The 25,885-nt window shown below is 43.3% G+C and overlaps 2 protein-coding genes across 3 annotated transcripts in view; both read left to right on the forward strand.

The window, feature by feature from the left end:
* The window catches only part of IntS3 (integrator complex subunit 3), an 81,470-nt gene extending 76,729 nt beyond the window's left edge, over window positions 1-4,741 (forward strand). For both annotated transcript variants that reach the window (XM_075680198.1, XM_075680197.1), the window contains exons 28-29: window positions 925-1,120; window positions 4,195-4,741. In XM_075680198.1, the coding sequence (XP_075536313.1) occupies window positions 925-1,120; window positions 4,195-4,269 (271 nt within the window). In that variant the 3' untranslated portion in view covers window positions 4,270-4,741. The remainder of the gene's footprint in view (window positions 1-924; window positions 1,121-4,194) is intronic.
* Window positions 4,742-6,177: 1,436 nt separating this feature from the next.
* Window positions 6,178-25,885, forward strand: part of Snx1 (sorting nexin 1) — a 43,724-nt gene continuing 24,016 nt past the window's right edge. Inside the window, exons 1-5 of the mRNA XM_075680201.1 lie at window positions 6,178-6,322; window positions 6,983-7,004; window positions 8,313-8,521; window positions 14,585-14,834; window positions 20,417-20,691. Of these exons, the coding sequence (XP_075536316.1) occupies window positions 6,233-6,322; window positions 6,983-7,004; window positions 8,313-8,521; window positions 14,585-14,834; window positions 20,417-20,691 (846 nt within the window). The 5' untranslated portion in view covers window positions 6,178-6,232. The remainder of the gene's footprint in view (window positions 6,323-6,982; window positions 7,005-8,312; window positions 8,522-14,584; window positions 14,835-20,416; window positions 20,692-25,885) is intronic.

Here is a 25,885-nt window from a genome sequence, read left to right on the forward strand (position 1 = left end):
GATCTCCACGTCTGTCAATCAAAGCATTTTGAAACGCTGTCAATAACAAAGTATTAAGTGGCGTCTGCCAAGGCATCTATGAGTGAGCCCAGCGCGCGCGCGCTGTCGCACGTCCTTGCGGATGCAAACCTCACCTGTGCGAACCTCGCCTCTGTGCCATTCCTCACCTCGCGAGGAATGGCACAGAGTGCGGCACTGAGGAGCAGTCAGTGCGGCGAATGCAATGTGTCATTGACGTTGTCGAACTAGCCAAGCCGCCTGGCTTGGTTGCACACAACGATCGCAAGGCGCGATCGATGTGTGCAGCTATATTGCGCAGCAGTCGGGAACGCTCATCACACCACCGTTAACTTCGAGGGTGTTGCAGGAATGCTCACCGCCTGACCACAGAGCGCACGTGGTCTGGGATGGCGGAGTTCAATATATCCATTTTACATTCGACCCTGTTCGAAATTAAAAATTAAAAATGCATGCAATTTTTCAGGTGATATAGAAAGTGTTCGATATATGCAATAATTTGATATATCCGTGTCCGATATATCGAGGTTTGACTGTATCATGTAAAATCAGAAACAGTAGGTAAAGTTGGTGGAACAAATAAAATAGCTGAGCCATAAACACATTTGTCAATCATAACTGTCTCTTGTTTTTCAGTGTAGTATGTTCATTACACACTAGAGTATATATGTCTATGAAAGGGTGGGAAAGATGCAAAGGTTGAAGACTGGGCATGTTGGTATAGCACATTAGAGGTTGGATTGCGCAACATTTTGACGAGACACATAGAAGAGAAACACACAAAACGGAGCACTTTGGCCCAAAATGCAGTTATGAAACATTACAAAACCTTGGCACTGCTTTGCAGAAAAGCAAGTGTTTGCACATAACATCTAATTTTTTTGCATTGAACCACATCAATTTCAGGTACAGTGACCTTTTCGCTTTGGCGGATGATGCGGAAGAGATCAAAGCCCCACCTTCAACACCTCCCAAGGGGTCATCATCAAGGGGTGGCCGAGGGGGAAAGGCTAGCAATGCTAGTTCCTCTTCGCAGAAGGCAGCCGCGTCCAGAGTGAAAGCCGTTCTAGCAGACTCTGACTCCAGCACTGAGAGCAGTGAGGTGAGGTACACCTGTACATTACACAAAGGGTGAAATGAATTAATGTTCATCTCATCGTCCATCAAAAACAGTGGCAGCATCTCCAGGTTTATGCAAAGGACCATTTGTATGTTACCACTACTCCTCTTATCCTCAGCTTCATCATTCATCCCCATACTTTCACTCCCCTTCCGTCTTCCCCAGTGCAGAGTAGCAGGCTGGGGCACTGCAGCCCAGGCCAACCTATCTGCCTTTTTCTATAAATAAAATGCCTCTCCCGTATGTTTCAGGTAGGTTTAGCATTAATTGTAATGTTTCAATTAATTCATGAACACATATCCGGCTCGTTTGAATGACCGTCAGTGTTTTAATTATGAATATCTGGTTGTAGCAGATTGGGCCAGTCTGGTAGTACACTAACTAGCCCAAAAAGCTAGCTGGTAGCAGGCCTGTAAAATTGAAAGACACTGAAGGCAAATATTAGGTCAACGAGAGTGATAGATCAATGCTCGAGAACGTCTAAGGCGTCAATATTATTGAAAACAGGGCGTTACTAGTCGAGAAATTGAGGTAAATGCAGGACGCTATTAGAGACTCCCCCCAGAACATTCAAGTTCTAGCGCGATGACGTAGACAATCCTCATTCTAAATATTTCACTAGTACTCAACCACTCGTGATAAAATAATAATTACATTGCATTATAAGATGGAAGAAAATGCTACTTTTTCAGTTCTATTCAATGTTTAGAAAAAAGAACTCACTTGCATTACCCTTGACAAGGATGCAGGCAGTCATGAGGTCTAGTTTTCGCTCGGCTCTGTACCACCTGTGCTTTTGCGTTTCGATAGTTTAGCTTTGTATTTTTGTTATCATGTGCTGGTTTGCGAAACTCACAAACTGCAAGTAGCAGAAAATTTCATGTCCCTGTGATGTTGTGGAATGTTCAAATGGACCACGCCATTGGAGCAAGAGCAGCTGCAGCAGCGAATGTACAGGTGAATCCAGCGCTTTGTCTTGGCTCGGTTTCTCCATCGCAGCGCATTTGTGTTTTGCAAAAAAGAAATGTAGTCCTATTTGTTGGGAGCCGTTTTACTCATGAAGGCAGCAAAGGGCTATGATGGCGCATGCAACGTCGTTGCGCCCCGCTCGGGGACGGGTGATTTGAATTGTGCTAAAGGTATGCGGACCCTTCAGACATTATTCCCTCTTAAACTAAGTCTTTTCTTGGCACGCGACAAGAGCTCTGAGGTTTCTGGAATGGTATTTTAACTGTCCACATTGACTTAATATTTGCCTTTAGTGCCCCTTGAGAGTCTCGGGAGCATACATGTCTACAGCACAGATGATGCTCACACCTAGGCACGTGCATTGTTCATACACGAGGGAAGTGAGTAGAATCTGTGGTTCGTATAGTCTTTCGTATGTGAAGAACATACCTTTGTTGCTGTTGCACTTCTCGAAGTCCGACATGCCAAAATGCAAGCTCTCAGGAAGAATACTTATGCTCTGCATCAACTTGGTAGTATATACAGTAAAACCTCATTAAACCGTACCCGCTTTAACAGTAGTATAATTTTAAGAGTAATAAAGTCAAATCCTCGACTCGGCGGCCATTGAACACAATGTGTTTTGTATCTGCATAAACCGTACCAGCTTATTGCGTACATATCGGTTAACACGTAGTGTTTCCACTTTTAGTCGCGCAAACACGGCGGTGCGTCGTCTCCATCGAGCGGCCCAGCAGAACAACAAGCTTCAGAGATCGGAACAACGACCTCCAAGCGCCCTGTGCGTTTGCGCGTGAAGCGACATCAACATCAAAATCGTTTCGGCGCCGTGCCAGAGAGCATTGTGGCGTCGTGCAACCAAGGACTCGCGTCATGCCGAAGCTCGGATAGCTGGGTGCTCAGCATAGAAGAAAAATTATACATTGTTCGTGCCATGTTCGTGCTATCGAACGCAACACTAAGAATTCGGCGCTGGCATGCGAGAGGGATCTGCTGTTGACTACGGTGTGTGGCATTTTGAATGCGAAGAAGTTTTGAATGCCAAGATGACGAACACAATCGTCGCGACGAGAACAGCACCTCTCAATGAAAAAAGCGCCCCACAACTTTTGCAGCACTACCGCGCGAATGGACGGAAAATACGTAACGCCAACGAGGAATCTACCATGCGAGTGTTTGCTGAGAAGAGGGTGCGGGCTGAAAAGCTGGCTGGCAGCTTCAGTAAGTTTGAGGCCGCTGTCGTCGCTGCTAGCCCGCCATGGCATCAAACAAAAATAACACTTTTGTCACACGAAGTGAATAAATACTGCATGTTTTCTTCCCCTTTCATTGCACTCTCTCTGAGTTCAGTTTTGGCAGGTAAGTGGACGAACTCGTGCTATTTCGGTTAAGCAGTACTATCGTTTGGTACATACTTTTTCCGAGTTCCAGCCAACTACGGTTTAACGAGGTTTCACTATGTATATTTTCTTCTTCTAGCTGCCACCACTCGAAAACACATCTTTGTGTTCAAAGCCGTATGTGCTTGTTCTCTTGTGTTACTGCCTGTACTGATGTGGCAACACTGTTACAACACGTTGTCATAATGCATTATATATATGGCGTAATTTTCCCTGATTTTAATGTAGGGCTCTCCTCACAATATTCTCTCCAAGTTGTCTTGCGAATCTCTTTCATGCTTTCATACAGAAGTACTGGTGACTGCATTCCATTCTTCGTTGGGTACACAAACAGCAAGCAGTACTGCCTTTCATTAAAATGTTTTATATTGTGCAAAATGACATTTTTATCATTGTTTAGCTGTGAAGATGGGACTGAGTGAAAGGAAGTTGCTGGTGGGTGGACCTCCTGCCCACAGGCACTGTAACTGTCTTTATTCAATGTGTCTGTTTTTGTTGCATATGAGGACTGTAAACTGGATAGTAATATTTGTAAGGGTGTTATTTGTTAGAACGACCTGTAATGAATGCATTTTGCAAATTTGTTCCAATCTTGTGTCATTTAGAACCAGTCTCACTTAAATTTTTATCACTGTTGTGGCTTTTATGTGCACTTAACACAAGTGTGGTGTTTATTGCTTTTACTAGGATGAAGAAGCTGCCAAGCCCAAGCCCCCACGCAAAAAGAAGAAAACAGCACTTGTTATGTCAGACAGTGACTGAAACGTTGAAAGAGCTTCGTCCAAGTCCTTTCTCCCTTTTATAAATATGTACACATCACAGGCACCTGACAGCTGAGCAAAGAGAGGATTATGCCATAGTGCCAGGCAGAAAGTGCCAGAGAAGATGAACTCATTGAAGTGGACCCGTGTACAGTGTGAAGTGATTGGACTGATCTGGTTAACGCGACTGATGGACTCATGCGCTCAACACTCAGTGCCACTGCACTGTTTCTGGGTGATAAATGTGACGCTGTGAACTGTTATCATCGTGCTATGAGGTGTTTCGGACAAACCACATCTGACTTTCCTTTTTTTTTTTTTTTTTTTTTTTTTGTAAAGAAGTGATGGTGAAACACAGCATTCAATGTAAATAGCACAGTGTACAGCAACGTGACCGAGCACTAATAGGTGCAGGACAGTCCGTCGTTAGCTGTTTTAAAAGAAATAAATCTTACAAGCTATTTATAACATAATGTTGTCTCATGTCTTCTTGTTTTAAATGTTCATTTAAAAAAGACAAGTTCTGTTTTGTGTTTAAAACATTTCAAGCCAGTAAAGAATACTCATGTTGTTGGTGCGAACCAGTTGAAACTATTAGACTCCTATTTTATCATCTCTTTGATGTAGTTCATTCTGGAACTGATAGAACATTGCAATGAGAAACTTGCATTTGAATGTCGAGTTTCACAAACGAAGTAACTTCTGCATGTAGTTCCGTGTATACTCGCTGTTACGTGTGTGTGTGTGTGTGTGTGTGTGTGTGTGTGTGTGTGTGTGTGTGTGTGTGTGTGTGTGTGTGTGTATATATAATATATATATATACACACACACACACACTAAACTCTCAGTTGTACAAACATCAGTTTAACGTATATTTTGGAATAACAAACTTCTAAAAAGTCCCTGGCAGTCTTCCTGGGCATTAATTACAAAAATCTTTCAGTTAAACGAATTTCTTAATGGCGAATATTTCAGTTGAACAAAATTTTGCGCTCTGCAGCGCTGGCATAGCCAATGCCTGCCGCCCCCAAATAATCCCTCCAGCGGCGGCTATGTGCAGTGTGACAGTGAGCTGGTTACCTGTGCTGAACTATCGGACTTGGAAATTGTTTCCAGTGTCCGTCCTGAAGAAGAAAAGTGCAACAAGGAAAATGCAATGGCAGAGGCAGATTCAAATCCTGTAATTCTAGTCGTGGCTGTAGGATGCCTTGGAAAGTTGCGAGACTTCGTGTCTCAGCAAAAAGCTGTGCCAGAGGAAATGCACAAAAGCATAGACTCTCTGGACAGCTTTGCTACTTCTTGTGCTTTAAGAGTACCATTGCAAAAGGAAAGAATAATTTTTCTTTTTTTCAATATGAGATAGGCAGCTACGTAACTGTCACGCACTTTGTATATATTGATGTACATAACTCCATAAATTTCATTTTGCACTTTTGATTCGATGTCTACTGTGCCCTATGCTGTTCCATATTCAAGTTAACATACAGCTTAGTGAACTTTCAGTTAACTGAACTACTTTCTTGGGTCTCTTGAAGTTCACTCAAGTGAAAGTTCATTGTAATATATATATATATATATATATATATATTGTACGTAATCTCGATGTCATAAGTATGGTTTCGTGTGTAGACTGCAGTTTAGCCCATCCTTTGGGCTAGCTTGTTTGCAGAATATGTTAATTTATTTTTCACTGGGAAGTTGGAGTAATACTTATAGTCGTTTCAGCATTCTGCTCACGAATGAAACGGTTTTCGGCTGATGATGGCTATTTTAATAACGAGGTGTGGTGGAACAGCCAGCACAGGCTATACTGTTCCACTAAACGCGTTTTCAGGTGGTAGGTGGCGCCGCGGCGAGTCTATTTAGGTCCGCCGCAACAGAAGTGGTTGCTCTAGTAGTTATGGTAATGACGGAGCGGCGAGTGCAGCGCCAGCGCCGCCGCAATTGGAATCTTGACGTGAGACATGGCGGACCTCAAGGAGCCACCTCCATTACTCAGCGAAGGCGACTTAAATTCTAAAGAAGAGGATGACATGTTCATGTCTGCCGTTGAGGTGAGTTAGTTGCGTACTGTCATCTGACTTCACGATGTCGTGTATTCGTTCATTTCGCGTTGCCCATAGTAAGCATGCCGAGCGGGCGCTAGGGTGGGGTGGTGGTGTCGATTGCGCACGGTAAATAACGGGATAGTTTCATTTTCTCTGCTGACCAAGCTTGGTAGCTTCGTTATTGATAAGCCCTTGACGTATGTGAACCACACTTCCTGTTCATCGCGTGTTGTGCATGTTGGCAGTAGGATAAAATTGCGCTTATTTCGCGGTGACGTCGCCGCAACCGCCTGCGGCTTGTCCACCATGCTCGGGACATGCGCACCTCGGTAGGGGTGTTTTAATTCTCTACCAGTGAATGACACGAATGCAGACGCTACCGCAACGCTTACAGTCTCTGTATTCAATTACTTCGAACCTACGCGCCACATGCTAATATTTTGTCACTAGATTGCGGGTTGATTTTGACCGGCAACTGGTTGAGATAGTAGTGGTGGGAGTCGCCGAGATCCGCCCCTTCGTGAGCCTGAAACCGATGCTGTGTTACACGAGAGTGTTTGCTTGCGGATCATAGCTTTTCGCTGTTAGTTGATTGTTTTACTTCAGCTGAACACCAACGCAATCCTGTACATAATTTGAACCGTTTCTTTATTGTGTCTTTTACAGCACCACAAGAATTTGAGGGAAGGTGAGTGACCTAGGATTATTAGTTTCTATTTTGTAAGCACGTCTCGTGCTCTCTGAAGCGCCGGTAATTTCTTAGGAACGACGTGGCAATTAATCATTTGACTAGGTACACTAGAGGCCTTGTTATTTTCTGTTTTCAAACTCTGTGTAGTAACGCCGGCAGTGAAACGCACTTGTTGCTTCAGGTTGTTTAGCAGCTGTTTTTTTTTTTACCACGGGCGTTCAAGTATCGTGTAAAAGCCAGTGTTTGTGTAGTTGCCAACATTACTTCGCCCTGCATTCCTGTGTTATGTTTTTGCTTGTGTTTTCTGCTTTACGAACACTTCTACAACAGTGTTCAGAAACTTGCATAAAGTAATGCATGCATATGTCGTCAGACACAGTCTCGTTTAATTTTCAACTGGTGGCAACAGTAGCTTCAAGCTGAATTTCGCAGCTAGTATTTCTGGGAACTCGCCTGTCATAACTGATGTGCATACTAGCAGAGAACTAACTCCAGCCAATTTAACCATAAAGCTCTTCAATGTTGTTAACCATCACTTTAAGCAGTACTGATGTGGGATATGCTTTATTATATTAGGTAATTATAAATAATGCTAGTAGCTGCAGCCACTCAGTATTATCATCATTCTTCTTGGTACTAGGTTTTTCTCATTTTGGGCCATTGGAAATTAACGCTGTTACCTATTAGCCATAGTCATTTCTTTTTTTAATTGCCCATTGTAACTTGTGCACTTTTGCGCCTGCTTCAGTTTGATATGCACATAATGCAAGATTTACCGAATGCTTCACATTTTGTAATGCTTCAAGCAAGTGTCTAGTTAGAAGGCCAACTTGTGCTTCACATTAGCATTTATGTTATTACAAAGGAGTTAGAGCTTCACAATAAGTAAATAAATGTTGCATTTATTTAACACATGTATTAAGTCTGCATACTCAGGACACGATTCTGCTGCACAATAATTTTAAGGTAAATATGTGCAAAATTTCATACACTAGGTTTAGTTCAGCAGATTAACTCTTCCTGAAACGTTGCTTCTGTGCTTGATAGCTGATAACTGTCAATATCTATCAATATTGATGTAACTCTCACTGATACATGATACCTTCAAATAAAGGACCTGTTTGTTTGCAGTATTTTTATTGCTACCCTATGTTAGTCATTTTGGATTGCGGTTGACTTGCCCTATCAGCCATGTGCATTCATGGCAGGCATGCTACAAACTACATATATAGAGCATGTTATAAACACATGTCACTTGTGGTAAAAACATTGAAAGCTGTTCACACTATTTTGTTGGTCTTTCAGGTATAATGGAGGGGCCCGAAGAAGTGGAGGTGAATCTGGACGACGACGAGCCACCAACCCAGACTCCTCTACTAGGTTCTGCCAAGCTTGAGTTCCGAGCCGCCGAGGACGAAGTGCAGCGAGGTAACCCAGAGCCGAATCCCCCAAGGCAGGCCACCACTCTTTTCTCCCCAGATGTCAGCACACTGAAACCAGCCAAGGAGAAAGAGGTAACTTCCTTTCTAACCTAGCAAAACCTGTGAGAATGCTGGCTTGTGTGTTTAAACTTTATACCTTAAAGATACATTAAACAGAAGTAATAAGTCAGCGTAAAACTATAAATTCAAGATTTATCTCTGCATTTCAGCAGTAAACTGTTGCTTGTTAGCAGAAATGTGGATATTGATGGACACATAAGGGCATCTATAATGTCTGTGATGTTGCAGATTTCAGAATATTTTCATGCTTTAAGTACTCATTATGCTTAAAAACTCTGTAGAACTTGCTGAATTGTTTTTCACTCATTTTCAAATGTGTTGAATGTATGTTATTAATTCATTTGTGGCATTTTACATGTAGCAGATAGCTAACATCAACGCTCTAATCTTGTTCTGACTGATAAGGTGAGGCAGAACTTGAATAATGTGCATGGCTTCTTTCAGCACTCTTAACCTAGCAGATTACAATGTTCTGTGCTTTAAATTGCTGTGACCAGTGTGTATGTATGTGTTATCTGCCATGCTATATGAAGGAAAGTGCAAATGTACAACAGTACTTTCAGAGCAGGCTCTTGAACAGCTCATATTTTTTATTCACCAAACTGGTGAGAGTTTTGTGTGGGCTCAGGACAACAAACAACCCTTTTTAAGACATGAAGCCACTAAGGCCTTTGGCTCATTAAAGGTTAGACGACCAGACGTCCTGATTTAGGCATTCTTGGTGCCGCAGTTTATGTGTGGGACAGTTTTGCCCCTTGTGGACTCTCCGCATTCCGAGCTGACCCGAATTGCCTGCCTTGTGGTGCTGAATTGGCTGTTCGCGTTCTCGAGTGTGGTGTTGCCACCTTCAAGAAGATTCTAGGAGCAGTGAACAAAACAAAATGCTTTCGGAAACGAGGCAACAGCACCTGCAATTTTATAATGGTTTCGAAAGTTACGTCCTCTTAATTTAATGTGCTTGGTCAGAATGGTGCTTTGGTCAGAAAAGTGCCATTCTGATCAATCGCACGAGGGCAAGCGAATGGTTCACTTTTCAAACAGGTCCAAGATTGTAACCTCCTAGAATGCACGACCACTCACCGTATGTTTTCTCAATCCACTTACAATGGGTTTTTTGATGTGTTGGCTAACGAACCATTTCCAAGCCAAAGCACACTGACCACACAGTCTTCATGCCATCTTGCTTGCCACATTTGTAGTGTTGAAAGTGCCTGGAATTATGCCAAAATGCAAATGCACAGTTACTAAATAACTTGTAAAAGAACTTCTCTTCGCATAAAGAAAACTCAAAATAAGTGCTACGTCCGATATATTTTTTTTTCCCCCGCACGCGATGCTGAGGGATTTCTCCTTAGCCTTTCCTCTATGGCCGGATCAGAGCAATGCTGGTTGGAGGTGCCGCTGTGTGATTGGGCACACTGCTGAGAACATTGTCGGAGAGTGGTATGTTCGAAGTTACCGGTGCAAATGCTTGCACGTTCAAATTACCAGCCATTTTCACCCATTGGAATACACATAACTTTGACAGGACCACGGCGCCAGTTCGAGTAAACTGGAAGTTCGAATTAATGAGATTCAACTGAATTAAAGGCCTACTGCAACAAAATTTTTGGCTGGATAAGAAGCCTAGCTTCACATACTGTGATGTAGAGCAGCCTTCGTGCGAAATTTTTTGTTTGAAATATGAATAGTCTACACTTGTTACACTGGACCCGTGCACAACACTTTTCCATATAATCATCATCACCAGCCTATTTTATGTCCACTGCAGGGCCAAGGCCTCTCTCTGTGATTTCCAATTACCGCTGTCCTGCACCAACCGATCCCAACTAGCACCCACTTATTTTAGCCTTAGTTTGGTCTGCCTATTTTATTAATGCAACTAAGTTTGCTTTTAACGGACAACGCTACAATGGACTATCGACTACAGCGGACGAAAGTAAGGGCAATTTTGTCAAAATTGGGCGTATAAATGGGACTTGTGTGTCAAGATGGGCTGGCAACTGATTTGTGAGGGTCGGCTGACGATCGCCGTTCAATATCATGTGTGTGCACGCACGAGGGAGGGAGGGAAGCGGGGTGGAAATGCGCCATCTTTCATGCGCGAGGCAAGGGTGGAGGCGATGGAGAGAAAGGTTCTACTCCGGTGGCTGCTATTAACAGCGCGGCCAAGCGGGCACCGTATCTTGAAACCGATCTCCAAGGGGGACAAAGTATGCGCTTGCGTGGGCCTCATCTTCAAAGCGATCTGCGAAGTGGAAAAAGTGCGCCTAGTGCCGGTAGCTTCGTATGCACTGTGCTTTCTATGTTTAGTTTGCGTTGAAGTTGGAGATGGCATGAAGGCCAATTCGCTCGCTGTAGCTGCTGCACTTCCTCACTCCGTTTTGACAGTGACTTTCCGCAGTCATCGAGCAAGATGTGTTCATGTTGACCTCCACCTGCATGACACAGGGCTTGTTAATTTAGTTAGTAAGCTAATGTTTACAACTTTATACAGCCAATAATACTACTGTCTATACTTCGCATAGCTGTCTACTAATTTACATTTGCAATCGATGCTTCTCCTTTCAAGTGAAACTGCTACTTTTTTCACTTGTTTGTTTTTTACTTTGGACGTTTTTCACCCACTTCTTGCAATAACATTGCAAATCGCGACCAAAGTTTCGGAAGTGAGGCATTTCAGATATTATGGACTTCGGATAAAATGGACAATTTTTGACGGATTATCAGAGTCCGTTGTAATGAGAGTCGACTGTGTATGATTCACGAAAAGCTGATCAAATGCTTCACGAAAAGCTCACAAGATACTTCACAAAAAGCTCACAAAAATAGATGTCTTTGATGCCAGAAGTGAAGAAAGCACCGTCACTAGTGTTCGCCAAACATGTTGAGAACCAGCACAGCTTCCGGGCACTCTCAAGTATGCAAAAAATTTTGGACGCCATGGTCTGGTATTCGCATCATATCCACTAACCACCAAGTGCATGCATTGTCTGCTCTGGTTCTGTGTTAGAACCGTTAAAAAGAAAACTTGACAATTATCAGTCCTGCAGCTTTGCCAAGATTGCTTCATTAGTATGTACTACTCATATGCATTCGAATCTAATTATAACAAAGTCGCATCTGACACAAAAATACCTTCGTTATGTCTGATATGTGTTAAAATTTGGTGTAACGAACTTCATAACAAAATTCTCGATATAATGAATTGTTTACGTTTTTGTAACTTCTTGTCCATAGAACACCATGTATCTAGAACCTCAATATAACGAAGTGTGTTTCTGGTGCATGATTTCATAACACAATTTCACTGCCACTGCAAATCAATACCAAGACAATGGGTGTAAACATCTGCGGATGTAGATAGTGGTTGAATTACAAACAGCTGCTTAAGAATGCCCCTCTCAAAGTGTGTGCTACGCGACCAAGAGTGGCTGCCGAAGTGGAGCGGCGTAATGTTCCGTATCAAGTCCAAGGGCAATAAGATTCTATCGTGCTCGGTGCTTTGTGTGCTTTGGGTGCTAGTCAAAGCATGTGAGGATGAGTTTAGGAGGGTGGTGGCTTGAGGAGCACTGTATTAACAATCGGAAGCAGCAAAACAATTCGACAGGACAGACTCAACTGTAGTTGACGTCTACCGAACTCGAAGCATTGAGCGAAGTCTTGCACACGAGGCACGAGACGCCAATGCGTGTTGAGATGGTGGGGCTTCGGGCAGCCCAAGACACTTTTGTTTTTTTCCTGTTGTGCATTGTTTCAAGATGAAAACGAGAAATCAAGCTGGTGAGTGATGCCGGATGCCACTGCAGCAATACGTAGCACTCGCATTGCGCCACCTGCAGCTGTCCCACCTGCAGCAGGGGACAACGGCTCGTTTGAATCGTCTACTAAAAGCGTGCAGTATGCTACCAACAGCACTATGCCCCATTCACTGCAAAACAGATAGGTGAAGATGCCTATTGCAATAGGTTTCGTGGCGATAGCTGTGAATGCGGTGTGTAGCAACCCAGGAGGAGGTTGGCTGGCACCGGAATAAGCAGTGTGTGCCAACATTCTCACGTCACACGGACGGGCAAGTATTGTGGGGAAGCTGATGCAGTGGGTGGCTATATACAGTTCTTGATCGCGCCCACATAAGGCATTTTCTTGTTGTTTAAATGGGATCAAGTGGACAGAAGATGTATGGTACAATCGCAGTTTGGTGATGTACCAAATGTTGGTGCCGAAAAACCGTGTTTTTCGCAAACGTATCAACCAGTAAAACATAAGCATAACTCCATTGGGTCATTGTGTTATCGATCGCGAACGTTGGTACCGGGAAATTGTATGTAACAGGATGGTAACAACGAGGTTCTGCTGTATGTACATGTGCCTTGCACCACTGCTAATGCAAAACCAGGCAATTTGTGTGATCACACGGGATCAGCATGTTGGCTTGCTGGCTGTGGTCCAGCCAAGCTGCTGGCCAAAATGAGGCAGCACGCACATAAAAAATGTGCCATTTCAAGTTGCTCTTAGTGAATAGTCAACAGGTGATTCTTCAGACACGGGAAGGGGCCAAAAGCAGTGCCGAACTTGGTTACCATGGCCATCATTCTAGCCTGTAGATCTCACTGTCGGTTGTTCTAAAGGCCTACTGGTGTGAACATATTGATCGCAGTCTTCCAGCAACTTCTTACCAGCCACTTTGTTGACTGTTAACAAACTTTCGTATCTGCAACCAAAGTTCCGGTTTGGTTGCAAATGGACGTTGTAGCAATGTTTGCAACAACATGGCAGCAATATAACGAAATTTCGCTTCTGCTGCAGAGGAATGCCGAGACAGTAAATGGAAACTTCTGCTGACGCAAATGGTCAAATGATTTAATTACAAGCGGCTGCTTGCAAACGCACTTCCCTAATCATGTGCCGCACGACACGAGTGACTGCGAAGCAGAGCTGTAAACGTGTTCCGTATAAAGTCCGAGTGCGATAAAGTGTGCGAGGGTGAGACAAGAAAAATGGTGGCTTCGAGTGCCGCCTTCCCGCACAAGCAAAGGGGAAAAGGAGGAGGGGAGCAAGCTTGCGTTAACGCAAGCAAGTGCGGCAGGGAGGGGAAGGTGGAGCAAGCTCGCGTGCGTCTCGGCCATGGCTGTAAGCGTGGCTAAGTGCACACACAGCCGCACACCCTGCTTTACATGTAATCTGCCACATGTGCCAAGAGCGGGCGGGCCGAATGGCGTTCATCATGTAAGCTGTGTAAGCTGTCTTCCCACACATTCAGTATTGAAGGTTGTGTAAACTTGTTTTGGTGACTCGTTGGAGTGAGAGGCAGATGAAGCATTCACTCCCTGCTGCTGTTGCTTTTCATGATAGTCCCAGTGCGAGCAATGCTATCAGCCGTGGGGGCAGAGTGCATGCGAAAACGTGGCTGGATTCTTTCTGATGTGAAGATATCGTCGATGTCTCACGAAATTGTATCATTTGTCACCGACCCCCAAGTTCATCAAAATGAATTTTCTCATTCGAACTTGCTTATTTTGATTGCCCAATGTAATTTGGAAAATTCTGTGGCCCCTTTCAGTGCTGTGGCCCCTTTCAGTGTAAGAAAAATAGATCAGGGACTGTACTCATCTGCATAAAAGGTCTAATTTCAATATAATGAAGCAAATTGCCAATTTTACCTACTTCATTATATAGATGTTCAACCAATGTAGCCAAAGTGAAACTTTTTGTACATTATGTAGTAAATTAAACATGACTAGTACATCTGCATGCAAATGTTTGAGGCAAGTTCTTATGCTTGTATGAGTTTCTCATGCTTGTCTATCGTCTGCCACATGCAAGCAGAGTGTCGGACATTTTCAGGTGAGAAAACAGTGTGACAAGCAAATCGGTGTACATCAATTACCTATTTTGGATTTAGTTTTTATGCATCATCTGAAGGCATATTTGCCATTCTTTGCCTCAACCATCTGTAAGCAGAGTGATGACAGCTTTGCTGGTTTGAACTTGAAACTGATAATGGGCATCTGTTACTATAACACACACAGAAATTCTTGCAAATTGGCATTTCTTCTTCCCACGCATCCACAGTCGCAGAAGGCCTCTGAGGGGGAGGAGTTTGTGGAGATCAGCGTGCGGGAGCCACAGAAAGTGGGTGAGGGCATGGCAGCCTATGTCATCTATCGAGTGGTGACACGGACCAATGCACCATACTACCGCAAGACCCAGTTTTCAGTGAACCGGCGCTTCAGTGACTTTCTCGGTTTGCACGAAAAGCTAGTGGAGAAGCACCTGCACATGGGCCGCATCGTCCCACCTGCTCCTGAAAAGAGTGTCCTGGGTGAGCTCAAACGCAGTTGTGGAAAAGTGGAGTGAGCTTGTTTTAAAACCTGTGTGCTTAGATCCTGGCAGACATATAAGAAGGCTAGAAGATAGAAACTTAGCTTTGGCCCCCCACTTTGCCACCTCTTGAAGCCTAGGTGTGGCATTTTAAATGTAATATCCAATCATCTACAGTTGGTGTGCTTGTTATTCAGCATGGTTCAGAGAAAGTGACATTTCTCGTATATTTGTATTGTTCAGTGACTAGGTGCGAAAACAGATGGGGTCTCTCCTTTGATGCAGACTGCATCATGGAAATAGAGAATCTGTATGAAAGATCCTCAAGCAAAGGTGGCACTCGCTTCACATGGTGCTCATTTCTAGATACTTTTCGGCTGGTAATTTCTAAAGGCTCAAGTTACGTATGCAATTCAAGTACAGTGTGCATGTATGACCACTTTTACACCATCTTTAGGTCAATGCTCTGCTCTAATCTTCTCACAGCCTCTCTACTTTCTAGCTGCTTTTCAAGTCGCGGGGTCAAACCTGGGCCACAGCTGCCAAATTTTGATGGGGGTGGCGAAATGCAAAAATGCTTGTGGTGCTGCACATTAGGTACACATTAAAGATCCCTAGGTGGTCAAAATTACCTAGATTCCTTTACTACAGTGTGTCTCATAATGAATTCATAGTTTGCGTGCATAAAACCCTAAAACCCAATTTAAAAAAATTACTGCTAAGCCTTTAAAATACGGTCCCACCCACCACAGCGGCTATGTTGTTGCGCTACTAAGACGCCCTTGTCCCATGCATTGGCGGCGTGTCAAAGAACGCCAGGTGGTAAAAATTAATCCGGAGTCCCCCACTACGGTGGGCCTCATTACCAGATCGAGGTTTTAGCACATAAAGCCCCACAATTAAATCAAAAATGTTGGTCCATGCAAAGCGAGTGCTGACATATTTTTTTACTTGTAATTATTTATTATTAAATGGCAGTCGATAGGCTCAGAACCTTAGAAAAAATACTGGTAAGTGCAAGGGTAGTCTAAATTTTCTGCGTTACGTGTCTCTATGAACAAGTTTTGGGTTCAGTATGTGGAAGGTGACATCATCATGGCTTCATGACATGCTAGCTTGCTTCATTCCTGCTATTGCTGCAAATGCCACACATGAATGGAGCCTAAGCACACGTAGCACTCGTCTGTTTATTTTTTTGGAGCAACACCATTATACCAATGGTTACAAGCCGCATAAATGACAAGAAATTAAACCGCACATGATGGGTGCCAAGCATCAACTGCATTTTATACACAGAAAACGCTTGCTTAAATACGAAGAAAAATTATCTACGCCCAGTTATGGCACAAGAAGAAAAATAAATCAAGTTGAAGCATACCACGTCAAGAAAAGAGGGATTGCATCTGCCAGCCAGTCACCTGTATCGCTTCTAGAAAGTGAAATAATCTTATTGGAAAAGGGCTAGGCATGTGCAAAGTTTTTGACGAGTGCTTTCAAACTAGTGGTGTCACGATCTGACGTGCCAGGTTTCTGCATCTGAGTTAAAATTTTATGTCCGTCATCGTAATGTTTTGTTTCCTTTTTTTCTGTTGTCTTGTGTGATAGGCTGGGCTTGCATATATTTTGTTCGTATCTAAACAGGCACTCTCAGAGAATGCAATGCAGTTGTAAGTTCAGTGCCCATCCTGTGTGGTTTGTTTCTTTGTTCTCATTGTGCTGCCCTCTACTATGAACAAACATCAACGCTACTAATTTTCGATTCTTTTGACCATCATACGTAGCCATATTGCTATATAATGTCAGCATGTTTTTCTGTGTCATGGTATTGATGATGCCCGGTCCAGCATTACAAGGTGACTATTAAATCAGAATATTGTATAAGTGTATCTTAACCTTCACACTTAATAATTGTCATTGCTTTAAATGCGCGATGTATGTCGTAAAGTTTCTGGAACTTCGAAGATGTGTCGGTACTCCTTGAAGCTCATCATTGTTGCTAGCCTCATTCTGTTCGCTTGTATGAGCTATCCTGCTTGTCAGTCATCTACTACATGGAAGCACAGTGTCAGGCATTTTTAGGTGAAGAAACTGCAACAAGCAAGCCATCACACATCCTAGCCCTTATAAAGCCTGAAAGTACCGCTTAAGTGCATGTGTGCCTCACGTACCACTACAGTTGGTTTTAATTAATTCTGCCCCGACGGCACCAATGAAATTGATCAAATTATCTGGCCGGTCAAATGAAGTAAGGTGCACAAAAATGCTACTACACATCGCTGATTCATTGTAACATTTTCCCCGATTCTAACGCACCCTTGAATCAAATGCGCACCCTTTTTCTATGTGTGCAAAGTAGGAAAACTAAGCTATAAATGGCATTAAAGCTTGTAAACAAAGTATAAATTTTAAGATGTGAAAAAAATTTTTAGCAAGAAAAACGGGCATGGGTTGCAAGCATAACGGGGTACCACTGGTGCTACACCTCGACACCCCATCGTTGGCGCATGCCTGCTATCAACCGCAATCTGATACAAACTCAAAGAAACAATGGGTGACAATGACATGTACACTTGTAACTTGATAGCATTTATTAGACTTTCACCTAACACTTCTGAGTAGGCCATCTAGCTACATATCACTGAGGGTTCCCTCGAAGAGAAAAAAATATGCGGATTCCACGCACTGGGGCAATCTATATAAGCGAAGTTTTCTGCACTGTTTGTTTGACGATAAGTAGCAGTGATGTTGATGGCGAATGTTTAATATCTTCAACATTTAGTCCAACATGAGAGTGGTGAGTTGATGTTAAACGTTATGTTGCATGCACCACTGCTGTTTGTGTAGTACACAGGGGGAGGTGTTTGTTTGAGGCGTTATGCGCCATACCTCTTAACCTCTGAGAGGGTTGAGCATATTCATTGCCTCACATGGCACACCACAAGATGGCACAAGTAGTAAACTTTCATTGAATTATGAGGCTGTATGTGCCAAAACCACAATCAGATTATTAGGCTCACCGTAGTCCAGATTAATTTTGACACCATGGTGTTCGTTAACATGTCCCTAAATCTAACTGTGCGAGCATTATTATATTTTGCCTCCGTCAAAACGGTGCTGCCGCAGTCAGGATCAAACCTGTGACCTCGAGCAATGCCATAGCCGCAAAGCGACCATGGTGGGCACAGAAGTGTTGATTTGACATGTGACTGGTTCTGTAGCATCGCCTAGACCCTGCGGTGCGCTTTAATGTAGCTCTGTTTCTGCGCGCCCTATGTAAGTTGTCCACCTGACAAATTTGCTTGTTTATTTTTCAGAAATAGCAGAAACGTACCATACCGTGAACTTAAATTTATCCCGTTTGCCCACAGCCACTGTTGTATCTATAGTAGTAGCATTTTCTTGCCTTTTCACCTCGCCTTTTCCCTATACTCCCCCTTGTATAGGAACTGCGAGTGATGTGGTAAGGCTCCTATTCACTCATTTTGCAACTGTATTGGTTCTACCGACTCTCTGCCTCCTCTTCCCTCACCTCTCTGCTAATCTATCTAGCTTCCCTTTGGACTTGCACATTAGTAAAAAAGATGAGCACTTCAATTTCTGCAATGCTTTTGTGGGGGGGTGGGGATATTTACATCTGTCAAGAGGCTGATGTGGCGATGTCCAGGGGGCTCCAGTGGGCATTGTGCACATTCGACGCGATGCAAAGGCCAACACGAGTTTATTGTGTCACCTTTCCTCTCCGCCGCGCTCCTGTCATGTATACACACGCTCTGAACCATCCCTGATGTGGTGTGCCAGGCAGCAGCAGCAGCAGCAACAGTGGGAAAGTCGAAGGAAAAGGCAACAAAAGCTTCGCTTTAGTAATACACTAGGTAAAGAGGGGCTTCTGACTTAACAGCTGGGGGTACAGGCGGCCGTGCGACTGACATGGCAGAAATGCAGTTGACTAACCATGTGCGGGAAAGCGGGAGCGGCGGCTGAGCATTCCAAACTCCCCCCTTGCTGATGACTAAAGACAGACTGGCATTGTCAAAGGAACCTCGCGTGACACACCTGGTGGTGCTGGTAGCGCTTGTGATGCACGTATGCCACCTATGTTACAGTACCTGCTACAGTAAACTCTCAGTTGTACGAATGTTGGTTTAATGAACATTTGAGAATAACAAACATTTAGAAAATCCCTGGTAGTTTCTTTATGCATTCAATGCAAAAATCTCAGTTAAATGAATTTCTGAATAGCGAATATTTCAGTTGAGCGAACTTGATCAGATGACCCGAGCGCATTTTCAAAAATCAGTTCAACAAAGTTTTGTGCTCTGCAGCGCTGGCATAGCCAATGCCTGCCACTCCCAGATTGCTCCTCCAGTGGTGGCTATGTGCAGTGTAACAGTGAGCTGGTTAGCTGTGCTGAACAATCAGATCCGGGAATTGTTGCCAGTGTTCGTCCCAAAGATGAGTGCGACGAGGAAGATGCAATGGTCAAGGCAGATTCAAATCCTGTAATTCTAGCTGAGGCTGTAGAATGCCTTGGAAAGTTGCTAGACTTTGCGTCTCAGCAACAAGCTGTGCCAGAGGAAGCGCTTAGAAACATGCTCTCTGGACAGCTTTGTTACTTCTTACGCTTTAAGACCATAGTTGCAAATGAAAATTTGTTTTTTTCAGAATGAGAACGGCAGCAGTGTAACTGTTATACACTTCGTATATATGGTATTGATGTACATAACTCAATAAGTGGCATTTCACATTTTTTACTCGATGTCTGCTATGCCCTATGCTGTTTCATATTCTAGTGAATATGCAGTTTAGCGATCTTTCAGTTAACCATTTCCTTAGGTGCCTTAAGTTCACTCAAGTGAAAGTTCACTGTAGTATTTGCGCCTGACGTGACGTTTTCCATGTGTTCTTACCTTGCATAGAAGTGCTTTTAACTGCAATTCGAATGTTTTTGGCTATAAGAGGTTAAAGTCAGCTTTGCTGCAATACATTTGTGTTATGCAGTAAGCATACAAGTGCCGTGCGAGCAACTGGTATTTTTCTGCTTGCACCGTGCAGACAATTTCCGGCCCAATTGTCACGGAAAAAAAATCTCACATGTTAAAATAAGGTGAATACCATAATTATATATTGTGAGCTATGGTTATTGCTAGAAAATCTTGGGGCAGGTCGAAAATTGACGTTTTCAACAGATGGGGCGTGTTCAACGCATTCGCCGTCCTCTAAGCTTTGTCAAAACATATGCTACTCCAAAGTGCCTGAACATAGTGGTCAGAGGTGTGTGTGCTGACTGTTCAAGTTCGAATTGAACTTCAAACTTTATTTCGTATCTATACAACATACAGATAACAGAGGTACAGACAAAAAGCCATAAAATTGGCTTGACTAGGTCTGTGTCCCTTATTCAGCAAAGGCCAATTTTATGATCAAAATAACATAAGATAATTGATTGAATAATTGAAATAACCGCTGTGAAATTAACGGAAGTCTACTGTTATAACTAATCGTAGGCTACTGGTAATTGACATTTATGTATCATGTTATCCCAGCTAGGCTGTGCACTTGAGTGCTTTCTTCTGTGCTTCTCAGGTATGACCAAGATCAAGATGTCAAAAGATGAGCAGGTGACTTCGGAAGACTTTGTCGAGCGTCGAAGGGCCGCATTGGAGCGTTTCTTGCAACGAACAGCTGCGCACCCTTCGCTCAAAGTCGACCCAGATTTCCGAGAGTTTCTGGAGCAGGAAGCTGAGCTGCCTCGAGCCACCAATACGTCATCTCTAAGTGGAGCTGGCATGTTCCGGCTCATCTCGCGCATGGGAGACTCTGTTTCAAAGATCACCACCAAGATGGACGAGGCAGACCCGGTAAGGAGGTTATTAGAGCAGTGCACATGTTATGTAATTGTCACATGTAGCATAACAAACACTAACGTATTGCTTTGAACTGTTTGTCGTTTTGAGCATGCTTGATTACAGCGTTATTAGTTATTTTTCAAACTATGTGGCTGGAGGTAGTTCTCTGCACTTTAGCTACATTGGCGAATGAGATTCATGCAGTTTCTAGTGTAGAATGTAGGCCGAACAAGAAATTAAGGACGGCATTCACAAAATGAAAACAGCATTTATTTATTATCAACATGCTGAGCTGACTCTGTTATCATCGCTGCTAGCCTCATCACAGAACGCCTATATAAACTTAGAGAAGGGAAACTGCACCTTCCACAGTGCAACGGAAATAAGAGTAGTAGTGGTGTTGTGAACTAAAGTATACGACCGAGATGGCACTGACAAAATCAACTAATATCATTATGTGGAGAACAATATGGCCACTGCAGTAGTGGCTGGTGGGACTCGTCGCCCTGCTCGCTCGCTCGTTCTGCACGTTTTTTTGACGCTATCGGGACCATATTCATGTGTATGCTACTCTAACATGACTACAGATGTCTTTATTATGTCACCAGGTGGCCGAGAGGCCTCAACTGGAAAAAAAAAACAAAAAAGAACACATGAAACACGTAAGCTTACATTGTTTATTGTCAATGGTGAATGAAGCAGTACGTGCTCAGTTTTCCTACAGGTCAGGTGGACTGAATGCTATCAGTGACTAAGCTTACAACATGAAGAAATACAGATAGCCTTCTATTTAATGGAATTGAAAGCTGAAGTCTAGCGAAGCTTTCTCGTCGTGTTCGGCATGCCGCTAAAGCAGGGAGAGTGATACTTCAATTATATTTATGCTGGGCTACCCTCGTACTTGAACTTGCATACAGTGCTGCTTGACGTGTTTCATACTGTCTGTATATTGGCTGTGTTTGACGATTTCAGCTAGATTAAAAAAAAAACACAAAAAGTGCTTGGCAAAGATGTACTGTGAGCAAGACAAGCTCGAGCTGCAATTTTCTATTGTTTTCATAACACATCTTGGAGGCTGGAGCAGGAAAAAAGAGCCTCAATTACTATGGTGAGAGTGTAGGTGAGCTTGTGATTCATCTATGACCAAAAACTGCACAAAATGCTCCATGACAAAAAAGCACACACACACAGAACACTGTTTTGAGAGTGCATTTCTTTCAATGGTGTCCTTGTGTGGGCTGCGCTTAGTGAAGCCTCGATTAGATGAAATTTTTTGCCAGATACTAAGTAATAAACAGTAATTTTATTATGTATAAAATGCGATTAATCCAACTGTATAACTGGAATTACATTTGCACTAATGTGCAGTGAACTTACTGCAGTGTATCATTTATGCAGAAACAACCAAAACTATTTACTATTTGTGTTGTACTCCGTGCTAGAAAATTTAGCAGCATGGCAAAATAGCAAGAGCCTTGTTTATTATTATTATTTTTAATTATTATTATTTGCCACTTTTAAAAAATTACTACAGGAATCTGTTTTATCTGCCTCGCACACAAAGAAATTCATAGTGGAAAATATGAAGCAGTGCTTTTTTACTCACCGCTGCACACACCCAAAGGCTGCAAGGTTAATCCGCTTTCGTGGGTAGTTTCCGAGCATACTCTGCTCAGTTCCACTGGTGACTTTTCACGCTAGCTAGCAGATTTTTCTTCAAGTAACACGTCATTACATGGCCAGACGCGGCAGATCTCTAACAACGGAAGCCATGCATGCAGCCATAACGTTATGCCAGCGAAACTCCGCAGCTGATAAAATTCGTCTTTAAACATGTTCACTTGGTGGCGGCTGTCGGATGTTGGACGCATAAACTGGCTGAGATGTTGTTATCTAATTAAAGCAAACCTGCATGATGCTGCTCAAAGGAAACATTACAGTTGTACAATTTGAATTGATAAATAATACGTATTGCAATTGATACCAGTGAGCTGCTGCTTATCACATGTCTTTGAGGTATCAAAACCTTTATTCAAGTAATGAAGTGCAGACTTTAATAACACAAGTCCAATAAAACAGTGTTCTGCTTATTTTGTAAAACAATGACATGTTAACTATGCTTGTTGCTTATTGTATTGCTGCATTGAGCGCTCTAGCAGTAAAAGTACAAATTAAAGTGTCTAACCAAATTACAGTAGCTCCACTTAAGCGCTTCATGCTGGAATGTGCAGCGGTTGATTTTTCGCCCTCTCTGGTGATCGCTGAAACTTGAGTGTGTGCGGGGCCTGGCCTCATCGTTATAGCTCAAACCACACACACGCTTGCGGACGCATGCAAGCTCGTGTCCGCACGCCCATGCATGTGCAGACAATGCGGCACAGCTCACATGCTTCAAAACGTGACGCGATCTCTGTGAACAGCTCCTCCATATTATTGTACGCTTATTTTCCTTATTGCTGTCATCTCCTCATTGTGGCACACGCAAGAAGCATCCTCCATTGCCCCCTCCAATGACAGACGTTTTTCTCATAGATGCTGAAGTCCACACCCACCTTGAAAGTTTGATGATGCCTCTGAGGCCAGCACAACTTTTTGTTCAAAGCGGCACTATAGTGGTAATGCTTATTTGGGGCCATTATGATAACACCACGCTATGGGCCACGCTGCACGCCAATACGACACAAGTCAAAACCATGACCTACTGAACTCCAGACTTGCAGATTTCCCTGCTCCAGCACGCCTGGTCTAGTTCTCCCCTTTTGCCGCTAGGGACAGAGCGTACGAGCAGAGTGGCGCTAGTTATAACCTATTCGTTATCATCTGCTTCTACGATCTGGTCAGCGCTCATGCTGCCATTTCGGTGGGCACAAAGTGCTTGTATTGGTGGTAAATGAATAAATTCACAAATATAAAAAGAAAAATATTTGCAAATGCTTTGCGTTTGAATAGTGAAATTAGAGGAGGAGGAGCGGTGCAAGAAAGGTATGTGGCAGCTGCAATGCTAAACGGCATAAATTTCCCTTTCCTAACCTCCGTAAGAGACTGGAAAAATTGTTTTAAATGATTCATAGGATAATCTAGCTTTTTTTATTTGGTTACATTTGGATAGCCTAATAGCGTAGATGACTTAGGATTTACTGCTGTGTGCGGTAGTGAAAGGCAGATGATCTGGTAAAAGTATTCACAAGTAAGTCCTGCACCCAATAAGTACAATAGGTTTATCGAGTCTGTTTCAAGGAAAGGTGAACATAGCTTGTTTTTAATGTTGTTGGATGTCTAGCTCAGTAGGATGCTTGCAAAAGCGATCCCTGTGCTTTAAAACGTGCTGCACTGCAGGCCTTGTGTCCCAGAACTCTTTTCAAACTGCAAAGCTAGCTTTTCTACGTGGTATGGCGGTAGCGTAACAGTGGTGCAAAAGATGTGTATGCAGTAAAGCTGTATGCATAATTCTCTTTTTGAACTTGCAGTGCATTTGCAGACAACTTTTAAGAGTCAAAATGAGTGGTAATCGTTCTGTCGAACGTTATGGTGGTTTCCACTTTTGAAGGAGCACAGAAGCGAACTTTATAACGTATACATTGAAACTGTTGTGTAGTTTACGAACTCTGTAAAAAATGTGACTTATAATAATCTGCAAGGTCTGTGCGGTTTGCTACAACCTAAAAAAGGCAATAGGAGCGGCTATTTAACGCTATTTTAAAGAGCAGCGGACTACACGCACCAACAGCTTTCAGGTTTGGGCAGTCAACTTTTGGAGCCAAGTGACAGATCAAAGCCTTGTGACATCACTGTCACTGTGTTCGCAAAAATCAACTAGGCAAGCACTTCATCACAACACAACAGCCACCATGCTAATTACAATGCCGCACCAGTCAACCGCAGAGTAGCAGACGAACAGGTTATAAAAGCGACACCGATGGTTGAATGAGAGTAGGCGCAAGTGACTCGCATAGAACCCAGATTAAGTGACTCGCATAGAACCCAGATATCGCTGCAGGTCTGGAGTTCCAGTACTCTCTTAAACAAAATCACACCCTTTGGGTCATAACTTGCTGCACAACAATAATCATCTCTCTTGCTTGCGTTTCCGTTCTTGAAAACACTGCACTCGCTACTTTCCTGTCAAGAACGCTCTGTCAAGCTGATAACGCACATGCCATTCATGACTTGGAAGTACCAGGCTCGCAGTGTTAAAGAAGGAAATGCAGGCAAGACAGATGACTGCTATTGTTGTGCGGCAAGATACGACCCAAAGGGTGTAAATTTAAGAGTGTAGGTTGTGGTCAGAACAGCTACATCGCTCATGTACTTCAGTTGGCTACTGGTGTGGCTAATAGCGGCTACGATACTTTTTTTTCTAGATGGCGCTAGCTATGCACCATACTTATCATTTTCAATTAGAAACTGGCGCGTTTTTTAAGATCCTCGAATCTAAGCCGACCCTAGAGTTTGATATATGAATATTTGAAAAAAGTATCGGCCTAGATTTGAATAAACACGGTATTAGACAGCTATATGAAAAGTCAGGATAGTATTATCGGCCATACGAACTTGCAAATTTTTGCTTACTAAGTTAACAGGCACAGCGTCACGCGCACACAAGCAAACATAAACACGTCTCACTCAGTGAACGGGGAAACTCTTATCAAAACGCTGTAGTGAGGAAGTGTTCTAGCAGGAGCGAGCAAATTAACCTTTGTGCAGCCTCTCGTTTTACGCAAACTAAGCGGCGAGAATGCAACTTGGTGTGCCTAGATGCGTAGACTGTCTCGATTGCAGATCGATTTCAATATAGGGGCCGCGCGGCCGCGCCATACGCAACAGCTACTGGAGTAGAACGTCTCGTCTGCCTGCACCAGCACCGCACGCAAGTTTAGGGAACTCCGAACGCCCATGATGGGGTGGCCTGATTTTCCTCCGTCTCCGCACACATGATCACTTTCCTTTTAATTGCGGCATCGCGTGTCTTCGCAGTCGGCACTTCCATGCTGACAGAGCTAACACAGAAAACGGGAAAACAGACGGTGTACTAACCTAAGCACATGTACTACAGCACATGGAGAAAGCTACAGCAGCTAGGCTCGAAGCGTGTACGAGGTGGCCATTTTGAAATGCCAATGGCGATATGGTAACGCACATTTAGGGTCATACTCTATTCTAACACGCACATACTTTTTGGACCTGTTTTATCGGTAAAAAATTGCCC

This window comes from Dermacentor variabilis, chromosome 2 (assembly GCF_050947875.1).
Source record: "Dermacentor variabilis isolate Ectoservices chromosome 2, ASM5094787v1, whole genome shotgun sequence".
In the NCBI taxonomy this organism is placed as follows: domain Eukaryota; kingdom Metazoa; phylum Arthropoda; class Arachnida; order Ixodida; family Ixodidae; genus Dermacentor; species Dermacentor variabilis.